Raw genomic sequence first — 12173 nt, forward strand, 5'->3', positions numbered from 1 at the left:
ACTGACAGGCATAGACACCCTGACAGACATAGACGCGCTGACAGACATAGACACTCTGACAGACATTGACGCGCTGACAGACATAGACACTCTGACAGACATAGACGCGCTGACAGACATAGACACTCTGACAGACATTGACGCGCTGACTGACATAGACACTCTGACAGACATAGACGCGCTGACAGACATAGACACTCTGACAGACATTGACGCGCTGACAGGCATAGACACTCTGACAGACATTGACGCTCTGACAGACATAGACACTGACAGACATAGACACTGACAGACATAGACACTCTGACAGGCATAAACGCTCTGACATAGACACTCTGACAGACATAGACACTCTGACAGGCATAGACGCGCTGATAGACATAGACACTCTGATTGACATAGACGCTCTGACAGGCATAGACGCTCTGATAGACATAGACGCTCTGACAGGCATAGACACTCTGACAGACATAGACACACTAACAGACATAGACACTCTGACAGACATAGACACTATGACAGACATAGACACTCTGACAGACATAGACACTCTGACAGGCATAGACACTCTGACAGACATAGACACACTAACAGACATAGACACTCTGACAGACATAGACACTCTGACAGACATAGACTCTCTAACAGACATAGACACTCTGACAGACATAGACACTCTGACAGACATAGACACTCTAACAGACATAGACACTAACAGACATAGACACTCTGACAGACATAGACACTCTGACAGACATAGACACACTAACAGACATAGACACTCTGACAGACATAGACACTCTGACAGACATAGACACTCTAACAGACATAGACACTAACAGACATAGACACTCTAACAGACATAGACACTCTAACAGACATAGACACTATGACAGACATAGACACTCTGACAGACATAGACACTCTGACAGGCATAGACACTCTGACAGACATAGACACACTAACAGACATAGACACTAACAGACATAGACACTCTAACAGACATAGACACTCTAACAGACATAGGCACTCAAAGAGCTATGAGAGCTGGTGCTCTTACATGAGTCATGACTCGTGTCAACAGATGCCCTGAGACGAGTCATGAGTTTGTGACATCTGAACTCAGAGGCTGATGAGTCACACACACTCATGACAGCCCCAACCTGAATGGAGACCAACTTATATCGCGTCATGAGGCGCCGGGGAATGTGTCTCAGTGAGCCATCATGGAGTTTCCTCGCCAGAACTGGTTTGGGGGCGAGTTGCACCGGTTTTTTCCACACACGAGTAATTACGTTAACGATCTCTTAGTTTAATGAAATATTGTCTAAAACGTTCAACGAGGAAATATCTCTTGCCGGAAGAACGTTAGACGTTTCAAATGTAGAAATTATGTCAAGCGTTTGATGTCAACAAAGGCTGGAACTATTCTCAACGTTTGTCTGTGGGGGTTGAATGTGTGCCAAATTCACGCTGCCGGTTACCGGGTCAATATGGCAACGCTGTATTGGTATTCTCACTTTGCGCTGCACTTTGTTCGAATCACTGGTTGACTAATTAATTAACAGGAGTCGTAACAGTTGTTCATCTGGCTTTGATACTGAGGGTTCGATTCGAACATTGTATCGAATGAGAAAATCAGTTGTAGCAGTGCGGGGATTTGAACCATTACCAGACTCACTAAGAAGGAGTAGTGGTAAAGCAGTCTCCTGTGGCGCAGTGGCAAGGCACTCCCCCGGCGCTTCGATAGCGTTTTGGCCTGGGTTCGTATCCTGACCGGGGGGAGGATTGACCGGGCACCAATCCTTAACTGTAGCCTCTGTGCACCCAGCAGTGAATGGGTGCCTGTTGTTAAACGATTAGGCGGGTCGTATTCAGGGAGGAAATTAGGATTAAGAACCTGTTGGAAAACAGTATGCGTGCTAATGGCTGTACAAGAATGTAAGAACATTCTCGGGTTGAACACCTTTTTGTCCGGTCGTGGCCTAGTGGGCTAAGGTGCGCGTGTAGTAATCACCAGCTCGCTGGTTCCAATCCCTCGACACTGCTGCTGCAAATGAGTTTCTCGCTGATGATATTTCAGGCCATTTTAATTTAATGGCGGAGCCGTAACAGGTTGTTCATCTGGTTTGTGAAGTCAGTGGTGGTGGTGGTCGGTCGTGGTGGTGGTGGTCGGTCGTGGTGGTGGTCGGTCGTGGTGGTGGTGGTCGGTCGTGGTGGTGGTCGGTCGTGGTGGTGGTGGTCGGTCGTGGTGGTGGTGGTCGGTCGTGGTGGTGGTCGGTCGTGGTGGTGGTCGGTCAACTGTTACTAACTTGTGAGGTCAGGTGATAGACTTCGTAGGTTATGGCCTACAAATTCATTTGCAATAAAAGGAATTTTATAAAATATTATCTAAACAAAAATCGTGATCTTTTTTATTAACTCGTGGTTGTACTTAGGGTCTATTGATGAATTTTGGTTAGAATGAAGAGCGGAATAGCCCCGTCCACAAGAGCTCCGTCCACCAGAGCCCCGTCCACCTCAGCGTCGCCCGTCCGCCCACGCTATCCAGTGTTCCGTCCCACACCTCCATACACCTGTCCACAGGTGTCACCTTACCAATTACTCAACGATCCCACCTGGTGACAAAGGTGTGTGTGTCGAACCTCATCTAACTCTGACTCCATCATATCATCAATCTGTCGACTGAACTCCAAACAGCTTCAGCACCTTAAAGTCCTGAGTAGATACTGGTTTGGAAACAGAGTTGAATTATGGAACACATTACAGGTCACCGTATTACCGGGATACCAGTAGACATAGGACATCGCTGAATTGTTTCAAGCGTAGGCTAGACATATATATGAATAAGTAGGGATCATGAGAAAGATTCGAAGCTATATGCTCGAATCCTCATCATGATTTTGTCATTGATACTTGAGAGAGAGAGAGAGAGAGAGAGAGAGAGAGAGAGAGACTGCCTCATATAAGGCCAATAAACCTTCTACAGTGTCCTATATTGTTATATTCTTATAAATAATAGAGCTGTAATTTCTACCTGACATATCTTAAATTACATATAGGTATTTTAAGGTATTTATGAGTAGAAAGCACTAAGCCAGTATGGATATATAACACATGGAAGGGATATATGAAGCCAAGGAGCTGGGATATGAGGACGAGATGGGATATGAGGTTAAGGAGCTGGAATATGAGACCAAGGAGCTGGTATATAAGGCCAAGGAGCTGGAATATGAGGCCAAGGAGCTGGGATATGAGGACAAGGAGCCAGGACATGAGAGCGGAATGAAGGAACGATGCCTAACCACTTGAACCATCGGGGATCGAACGCCGACCCTGCAAGATGCAAGGCCGTCACTCAACAGACGAGCCCAAGTGATTGGACTAATTTACACACACTGGCAACAAGCTAGATAATAAAATATGCAGGTTAAATGACATATTTGGATAAAATATACAAACTTTATTCAATATTCATATAAAACATTTACTTAAAAATATTTTCAAGCACAACATTCATCTCCGTTAGCTGCACCAACGTTCACATAACACATAATAACATAGGTGGCGCCACCTGTGTGCTCAAGGGTGTATCACAGTTCAAGATTCCCTAACTATCAAATGAGGCTATTGAATTGGTACTAATTTCATTCATTTGTGCACGCCTATACTCCACCCCTGATCCCTTGGGATATTTTGGGACATTTTAGAATATTTGGGACACTGGCACTTGGGACATATAGGAGTAGAGTGAGGCAGAGTGCCTATAGAGGAAATGGTAGTATAGCTGTCTTCAACAAGACTATAATATGTATACTATAATATGTATACTGAAAGAAAAAAACAAATATATATATATATATAGCACCAATGGGTAAAATATAATTTATAACAAATATACATTAATCGTAATCAGGTACTGTATGTTAAGTGTTTGTTTGGGGTAAAATGTCTATATATATATATATATATATATATATATATATATATATATATATATATATATATATATATATATAAACTAAAGAAATGACAAGTGAGCGATTTTTTTGAGCAAGTGATCCCAAAAGATTTGGGATCTGGTATTACTGGCCAGATGGACAAGTTATGTTTTTGGATCGAATTCTAAAACTGATATGAATCATATCTTACTATATCGTCCAGTAAACTTATATATCTACTGTATTCAAAATATTTTTTGAGCCAAATATTTATTATTTTTCTGGATCAAATTTGCGAATTTGGGATCCGATTTGAGAAGTGTTTTAAATTAGTTTCGATGCTCTTCAATTTTTTTTATGGCAATAAATGTTTGGATTATTTGTTTTTGTTCTGGGGTTTCATTCTCTTATTACGGAGTGAGTCGAGGCACCGAGCCTTGATCGTGACTGTCGTCGCGGGGCGAGACTCTTCTTTAGTTTGCCCTTCAGGAAATATCAAACCATGAATTTGATCTTGCTGGTCTGTTGCCGACGAATGTAATCTTTCGATAATATCGGCGACGAACTTGATCTTTCTGTTGTATCGACGACGGACTTGATCTTTCTGTTGTATCGACGACGGACTTGATCTTTCTGTTGTATCGACGACGGACTTGATCTTTCTGTTGTATCGACGACGGACTTAATCTTTCTGTTGTACCGACGACGGACTTTATCTGTCCGGTTTATTGCCGTCGAACTACATCTTTCTGGTGTATCGACGACGAATTTTATCTTTCCAGGACGTCGACGATGAAGTGAGTCAAGTTTCTTAAAAGATATTGATGGCGAGACTGTCTCTTATTTGAGGATTTCTTCAGATACATCGAAGGCCATCTGGGTATCGAAGGCACTTAAGCACGCATCCCAGAATAGGAGCTTTTTGGCTTCGTCTTAAAAAGAGATCCTCCCGCATTCATAGGACTTGTACAGAGGGGGTGAGAGGGGTCCTTCTTGACGCTGAAGCCAGCATGAAGTGTCTGCAGGACCTCCTAGCACCTAGAGGTATGACTGAAACTCTGCTCTCTGGGCTCATCTTCATAGGAATCCCAGCAAGAGGATATCAGTTTGAAGGAGGATGCAGAATCATCAGGACATAGTCCTTTTTTTGAGAATCCCTTCAATAGGATAATCATGGATTTGGTTTAAAGTTCCTGTGGTATTGAGTCGTTGTTTACCACGTTCCCTGCTGGAGGTCCTCTAGGAACTTGCGAGCCTTGGGCCCACACTTGTAGACCAGCTGCCGCTCGGACACGGGGCTTAGGGCGCCCGTAGTGTAGTGGTATCTGTCGGTAAGGAAACACTACATTTAGAACACTCTTTAAGCACATCATGCGTAATGATGACGAGGGTATGCGGTGGCTACAATGTAAATTAACATGAAATGCAATTACCAGACTACCACTGCGCCACTCTACTCGTGTATAATTATCATAATATCATGGACACAAAGGTGAAATTACCGATAATATTCATAACCTTGATGAGGATTGTGACTGCTAAACTCAGCGCCTAAGCTCACCTGAGTCCACGGGCAAAGTTGTCGTAGGAGAGGTTGGGCTTGTTGGACCTCTGCCCCCACATCTGGGCGATGACAGCGGGCCGCACGAAGCGGAATGTGTAGCAGGTCTTGTCCTCCCAGCGGACGACGTCGGGGTTGTATTGCTTGTCAGCCAGGAGACGGATCACGAACTCCCAGTTCTTTGGTCCGCGCTCTGAGGAACAGAAAATTTCGCTGTTAGTCATCTGTTACAGGAACTAGTTTTTACATCGTACGTGACACGATCAAACTTTTGTTTTACACTTCCATTTAACAATCTTTCTATATATCATTGTCCAAAATCCTACAAATAATCTCAGGGTTTTGTTTGTTGCATAGAACAAAAGCGAGCAGTTACTAACATATAATTCCAAGTATCGTATTCTATATCGTAACCACAATTTGTAGCCAAGTTACCCACATTTGCTAACTGTAGTTCAAAAATGCGGGTAACTGTACCCTTCCCACCGCTGCCCACTGGATTCGAAGGTGAACGATATGCAAATCAAATCACCCACAGGATGGGTATGGGGTGCATTATTAACGAACTAAACTAAACTTCCCCTTAAAATAGTTACGTTTTCTTTAATGGATGACGGAAAGGGTAACTCAGAAATACATACCTCGCTTCCTGGACTTGGTTCGGATCTTATCGAGAGCTCTGCAAGAAGGTACCACAGACTCGGGTGATGGGGATGGTGATGGTGACATTTCACGGTAACTCTCCTCGAATTTCATTACTTCCGGCTCTGTTTAACGAGAGACAATGGAGAGAATGAGAATTTGAAGCAATGCTGATTTTGGAAACGCTTTAGCAAATATAATATTATAATTCAGCAAAACGGAAAGTTAGAGACATAAAAACTAGCGTCCAACTCACCAGCTTTTACAAAAGTCACTTCTGGAGGAGCGAACAGGTCACCTTGGTAGTCTTCCCAGGCACGACCCCAGCCGGCCTGCACTTGCGGCTTCACTTCCAGTTCCTGCTCCTGCGGTACCTGCTGGTGCAAGAATTGGTCCAGTTCGGCGAAGTCTTCGGGAATAGTCAGAGGAGGCAACTCGCACAGATCCGCCAGTTCTTCGTCGTTCTCATAGAAGGGGGAGTTGGAAGACGAGGAGAAAGATGAGGCGTCGCTGCTACTGCAGTCGCTGAAGGTGGACGAGGAGCTCTCGTAGTCTGAGGTAGGAGTGCTCGTGGCTGTAGGAGAATAACAACAATTAAAATACATATAATAATAATCATATTCTTATTTTATATCGTATATAGAGGATTAGGCTATATCTCACTCTCCTTAATACAAATAGCCGACCTGCATCAGCGAATTGAAGGTTGAAAGGTGAGACTTAAAGAGGATTGAAACTCCAATCAAAACAGGCATACACATTAGTCAGGCCATAACTAGCTTCCAGATATAACTTACCGAATCCTATATGTTCGAGGAGGTGGTGAAACTGGTCGTAGAACAAGCTGCCCCATATGCTGTCGAACTGGGAGTGGAAGTCGAAGCGTGAGTACTGAGCCAGGTCACAACCCGTCACGCTGGAGAAGAACTCCAGGTTCACGGAACAGGGATCGACACCCTGTTCTTGACACACTTGCTGGGCCCATCTGAAGCAATCCTGTAGTCAGAAAAGAAAATGTTTTTTTAGCTCAGTTTGTCCTGCTAAAAGTGGATTTTTTTTTTATATGTTCAGTATAACTGTAGTTTGTTGTAGGTACGCAGTCGTAATGTTAATATACTACAAATTTTAAACTATATAGTAAAAGTTGAGAAAAAATAAGTTCTTAATAAATTCGCAGGCCATTTTTTGCCGTTTTAATATTTTAATAGAGGGTTTAAGATATGGCATTTATCTCAGGTTAAAGTGATTGCAATAACAGGCTGCATTATTAACCTTAACTTTAAAATAGGCATGGAATCCCAAAGTTACTTTGAAACATTTAACAGTAAGCATCATTAACTATCAATCGAAGGTGCCAATCTTAGACGACTATTTAGCACCGTAAATCATGAAAAAAATGGGGAAGCGTGATATTTGTTGCGGCATCTGCAACTGTGATGCTAAAATTCCCACCTGTATTAATTAGCAGCAATGAATTGCAACACTGACGACCTCGTGTGAAAAAAAGAATATCTAATATTTTGTTTAGTTCGAGATCAGGATTGAGGATCATCTCTCGTGTTTTGTAGTGTTAAACGTTTATGGTAATTATCGCTATTAGAGTCTGACCGCCTTACCTCTCTGCTCCAGGTGGTGACATCTGTGCTCTCAAAAGCGTCGATGTACTTAAGTGTTCCTTGCAGCTGCTCATCATAACTCGTCGGACTTGTCAGTATTTCATCCAAGTCCGAGAAGAAGAACCGGTCCTCGTTCATCACTAACTCGTCTCCAAAGATTAGAGTATTCTCAATGTTGTACGTATCCATAGCGGTCATTTCTTGTCTGGTAACAAACTACAAGTTATATCTCTAATGATAACACACGAATGATTGTTTGCACGGGCTCGGAACCCCAAGAGTGTTGGCTCAGGAACAGCGGTGAGTTTACAGACAGGTCCTGCTCGTGCCACGGGTGGATATGAACTGGTGAGAGAAGCTTTTGGCGCGCGCATATATACGGGGATTGACGTCACTGGCTGGACTTCAAACGTTTACGAGCGATTCGGGGAAGTACGCTCGCGTGCGCGTGTGTATGTGTGTGTGTGTGTGTGTGTGTGTGTGTGTGTGTGTGTGTGTGTGTGTGTGTGTGTGTGTGTGTGTTCACCTATTTGTGCTTACGGGGGTTGAGCTTTGGCTCTTTGATCCCACCTCTCAACTGTCAATCAACTGGTGTACTGTCAATCGACAACTGTCAATCAACTGTGTGTGTGTGTGGAAGCGATGTTTATAGTGTGGGTTGGTGCTGGTTGTAGTGTGATGGTAATGATTATAGTGGTGTGATGGTGGTAAGCGTTGCGGTGGTGAGGATTGTATTAGTAATGTTCGTGATGGTGATGAGAGTAGCGGAAGTGTTGGTGGTAGTGGTTAAAGTAGTGGTAGTGGTGGTTAAGAGCAGTGTTAATTGTGATGACGGTTTACAAATGAGAGAAAGCAAGCGTCAAATCTCTTGGCGCGTATTTATATATTTCGTTCTCGTCCTCTGCATCGCCTAAGATCAAATTATTCTTAATTAAAATATGAATAATTCAAAAATTGTCATAAACTATCAAGCCTAACAACCTGGAGAGGCTGTTTGCAATCAGAACTACCAACCATTCTCGCTCTAGGGTAACAAAAAAATAAACACCTAATTGCTTACAGATAATAAAATATATATGTATGCGAATTATGTTTTGTACAAAGTTAGATTTAAAGAAAATAAAACAAACATTCCAACGATAATTATTTGAGTTGAAGTTCTAAGCGTCATCTGGCAACTCTCACGCGAATGTTTTCATTGTAAACTTTCTTAATCATTATTTTGATATAAAAGTCTTTATTTGTGAAGACGGTACATACGGATATCGTAAAAAAAAATTATGAATACATTCACTGCAATCACGTGAATAGAGTGATAGAATTTTAATAGTTTGGATAATATACTGTCAGACATACGCTTGCAAAGGCAGCACTACGCTATAACTAATCCTCTATCTAATATTTTTTATCCTGTTAACCGCATCGTAGAATGAATCAGGTTAGCATTAGGATCATCGCCCGTTAACATATAATAAAAAATGTGAATGACACCACAAAACATAGACAGGAATGACAGTAAAAACATTAAAATAAGCGCCAGATAAAAAAAAAACATTCGCTGGCAACCCTTAGAGGTCAGCTGGTAAATCCCCCCCCTCCCCCCTTTTGTCATCTCACGTTTGAGATGGAATATTTTGACCCTTAAGCTACCAAGACATAGAGACCGGTGTCGCTTGCTCCATGGCGCGCTAACGCTGATACAAAGTGGGACCCGTCCTAAAGATTGCCGCATGTAGAAGGGTACGCAGTTAGTTTGTCGTATAGTTATGGTATCGCTTTTCCTCTGTGAGCGGTAGTGTTTGCTTTTGTTTGTATGACTCGGCTCTTAGACGATTACGTCCGCTTGTTATTGTGTAAATAAAGCAGTAGCGTTATGACGTATCCTGTCTAGCTATTAGTATTTCATTACGTGCTCTGTTGCTTTATATATGACTCTGTTGATAACTCATTTTGACTGTGTTGCAATAAGTCTCTTTATTAATGTGTTATTTTAATAGGACTATTAGGCTGGCCTGAACTACGTTACTCTAGGCCTTCAGGGCTTTAGGCTATCTTAGAGCTACCTTCAGTACTCTAGGCTATCTTAGAGCTACCTTCAGTACTCTAGGCCTTCAGAGCTTTAGGCTATCTTAGAGCTACCCTCAGTACTCTAGGCTATCTTAGAGCTACCTTCAGTACTCTAGGCCTTCAGAGCTTTAGGCTATCTTAGAGCTACCCTCAGTACTCTAGGCTCTCTTAGAGCTACCTTCAGTACTCTAGGCTATCTTAGAGCTACCTTCAGTACTCTAGGCCTTCAGAGCTTTAGGCTATCTTAGAGCTACGTTCAGTACTCTAGGCTCTCTTAGAGCTACCTGAAGCCTGTGGTGGAAGCTCTCCCATGTGGGAGGCAGAGAGTCCAGGTTCTAGCCGTATAAAAACTTAAACGTGTTTGGCCAGTGGATACAAAAAGAAAAAAAAGAGTTTCCCAGTATACTGCCTGAGGCAGGGGGGATTGTCTGGGGGTATATTGAGACTTGGAGAGGTATGTTTTGGGGGGACTGCATGGTGTGGGTGTGTGAGAGGTGGGAGAGGAGGGAGGGGGTGGATAGTGGATAGGCAGAGAGGAATTTTATTCAGTTGTCATGCGCCTTTTGCTTTTGAAGCCTACTCTAATACAATTATTTACCATTTGCTGTTTTTATAAATTGTTCCAGTTCTGTTAGTCTGTTGTGTAACTTGTAACTACATAATATACGCTATATATATATATATATAAACCCATACATAAATGGTATGTATTTAATACTGTCATTATACTTTTGATTAAAAGCACTATTATAAAGTTGTATTCATGACATATACAAAGGGACATGTTAAAATTATTACCCACCAGTTTGCAGGAGCGAGTTTCAGCTCCTTGGCCCCGCCTTTCTAGCAGTCAATCGTCGACTGGAATGATTGTCAAAATTTTTGCTTCTAGTGATATCTGTTATTATAGTGATTAGGGAGTGTCACTCATCATGTGAGTGAACATGTCCCCCCATGGGGGACAGTATTAGACAGTGTCACTCATCCTGTGAGTGAACATATCCCCCCATGGGGTACAGCATTGGCTTTCACTCCTGTGAGTCACTCATCCTGTGAGCGAACCAAATATACAACACCCCAAATAGATAGTCACTCCACTGAGTTGTTCATCCTGTTACTCTATACAACGTACTTTGTTTATCTACGAATTCTAAACTGTTTTCCGTATCAAATAATATTATTTTTAAATGTATTATTATTATTATTATTATTACTTGAGCCCAGATTCAGCTGGATTCACTTTATTGCCTCAAATGAACACTGCTAAACAAGGGATTAAGTTCTTACAACGCTCAAGTTTCAGTCAGTCCTCCTAAGGCTTCGTAACGTCAAGAAATTGTCGTACTAAAGTGCCCCCTTATCCTGACCTACCATAGGACCCGAAACAGAAAACGGAACAGTACGTCAATTTCGCGAGCCGCTACCACTACCTAGTACGACGATTTTTTTACTTTTGGTAGAGTATACGTCAAAATGCGACGTTCTATTGGGAGGACGGGTTGCAAGTTTAGGCTACACGGGTGCGGCATGTGAGTGATGAATGACAAGAGAGAGAGAGAGAGAGTGAGAGAGAGAGAGAGAGAGAGAGAGAGAGAGAGAGAGAGAGAGAGAGAGAGAGAGAGAGAGAGAGAGAGAGAGAGAGAGAGTAGAGGGACCAGGCGCAGGAATAGTTAGGAGAGAACAGTATCTAGATTTTACGATAAAAAAAGTGTTTTTCATGCTTCTGTCGCTTCTCTTCCATGGCCGCCTCCTGTTCCTCTATTGTAATTGAGGTTGTTGGCTTCAAGTGCCATGAACCAGCGTTCAGATTCTCTCACTTGCACTGTTATCCTTACATTCTCAGCTACCCTGGCAAGGTGCTCTTCTCTGATGATAAAAGGGTCTTGGAGATGAAGTGGTGTATTCAATATGGTCTCCATCAGCGCCCTCGGAGGCCAGCACTTCTGCTCCTTCATTTCCATTACTATGTCATGCATAGTTTTATTATTATTATTTTCTACCACAGACGTGGCCACACATTTACAATGCTAACCAGCATGTATAAATTTTCTTCTGTCCTCCATGGACAGTGTGAGAGATTTGTTAAACATATAGTTCAGGGATTTATTGAACTTCCTATTGGGGAGTGTTGTACATGCTGCTATGGCGGTATGTCCACTCACAAGATGAGTGGCGCTGCCCAATAAACTCGCCCCTCGGTCAAAATTTAAAATTTGATCAACCACAGAAGGTGATTGTAGTGCTTTTGAAATACTAGGCTAAGGTACATATGTAAATACAGAAATACACAGATTTACGTATGCCCTATATAAAGTGTTGGATGTGTCTTTTACATAGTGTCATTAA

The 12173-nt window shown here is 42.5% G+C and overlaps 1 protein-coding gene across 1 annotated transcript; it reads right to left on the reverse strand.

Annotated features, from left to right (window-relative positions):
• Positions 1-4320: 4320 nt before the first annotated feature.
• Positions 4321-8107, reverse strand: LOC123757164 (ETS homologous factor). Its single transcript, XM_045740610.2, has 6 exons — positions 7761-8107; positions 6942-7140; positions 6401-6718; positions 6144-6269; positions 5503-5695; positions 4321-5266 (listed from the first exon to the last, which is right to left on the reverse strand). The coding sequence occupies exons 1-6, from the start codon at positions 7956-7958 to the stop codon at positions 5155-5157; spliced, it is 1146 nt and encodes a 381-aa protein (XP_045596566.1). The 5' UTR covers positions 7959-8107; the 3' UTR covers positions 4321-5154.
• Between the last annotated feature and the right edge of the window lie 4066 nt (positions 8108-12173).

This window comes from Procambarus clarkii, chromosome 13 (genome assembly GCF_040958095.1).
Source record: "Procambarus clarkii isolate CNS0578487 chromosome 13, FALCON_Pclarkii_2.0, whole genome shotgun sequence".
Taxonomy (NCBI): domain Eukaryota; kingdom Metazoa; phylum Arthropoda; class Malacostraca; order Decapoda; family Cambaridae; genus Procambarus; species Procambarus clarkii.

What these genes read in the sequence shown, in the direction of transcription:
- LOC123757164 (XM_045740610.2), bottom strand. Translation starts at nt 7,958, where the DNA reads ATGACCGCTATGGATACGTACAACATTGAGAATACTCTAATCTTTGGA. An exon ending in TCACCACCTGGAGCAGAGAG is followed by an intron (nt 7,141 to 7,760) that starts GTAAGGCGGTCA and finishes TTCTGACTACAG; the next exon opens with GATTGCTTCAGATGGGCCCA. An exon ending in CCTCGAACATATAGGATTCG is followed by an intron (nt 6,719 to 6,941) that starts GTAAGTTATATC and finishes ATTCTCCTACAG; the next exon opens with CCACGAGCACTCCTACCTCA.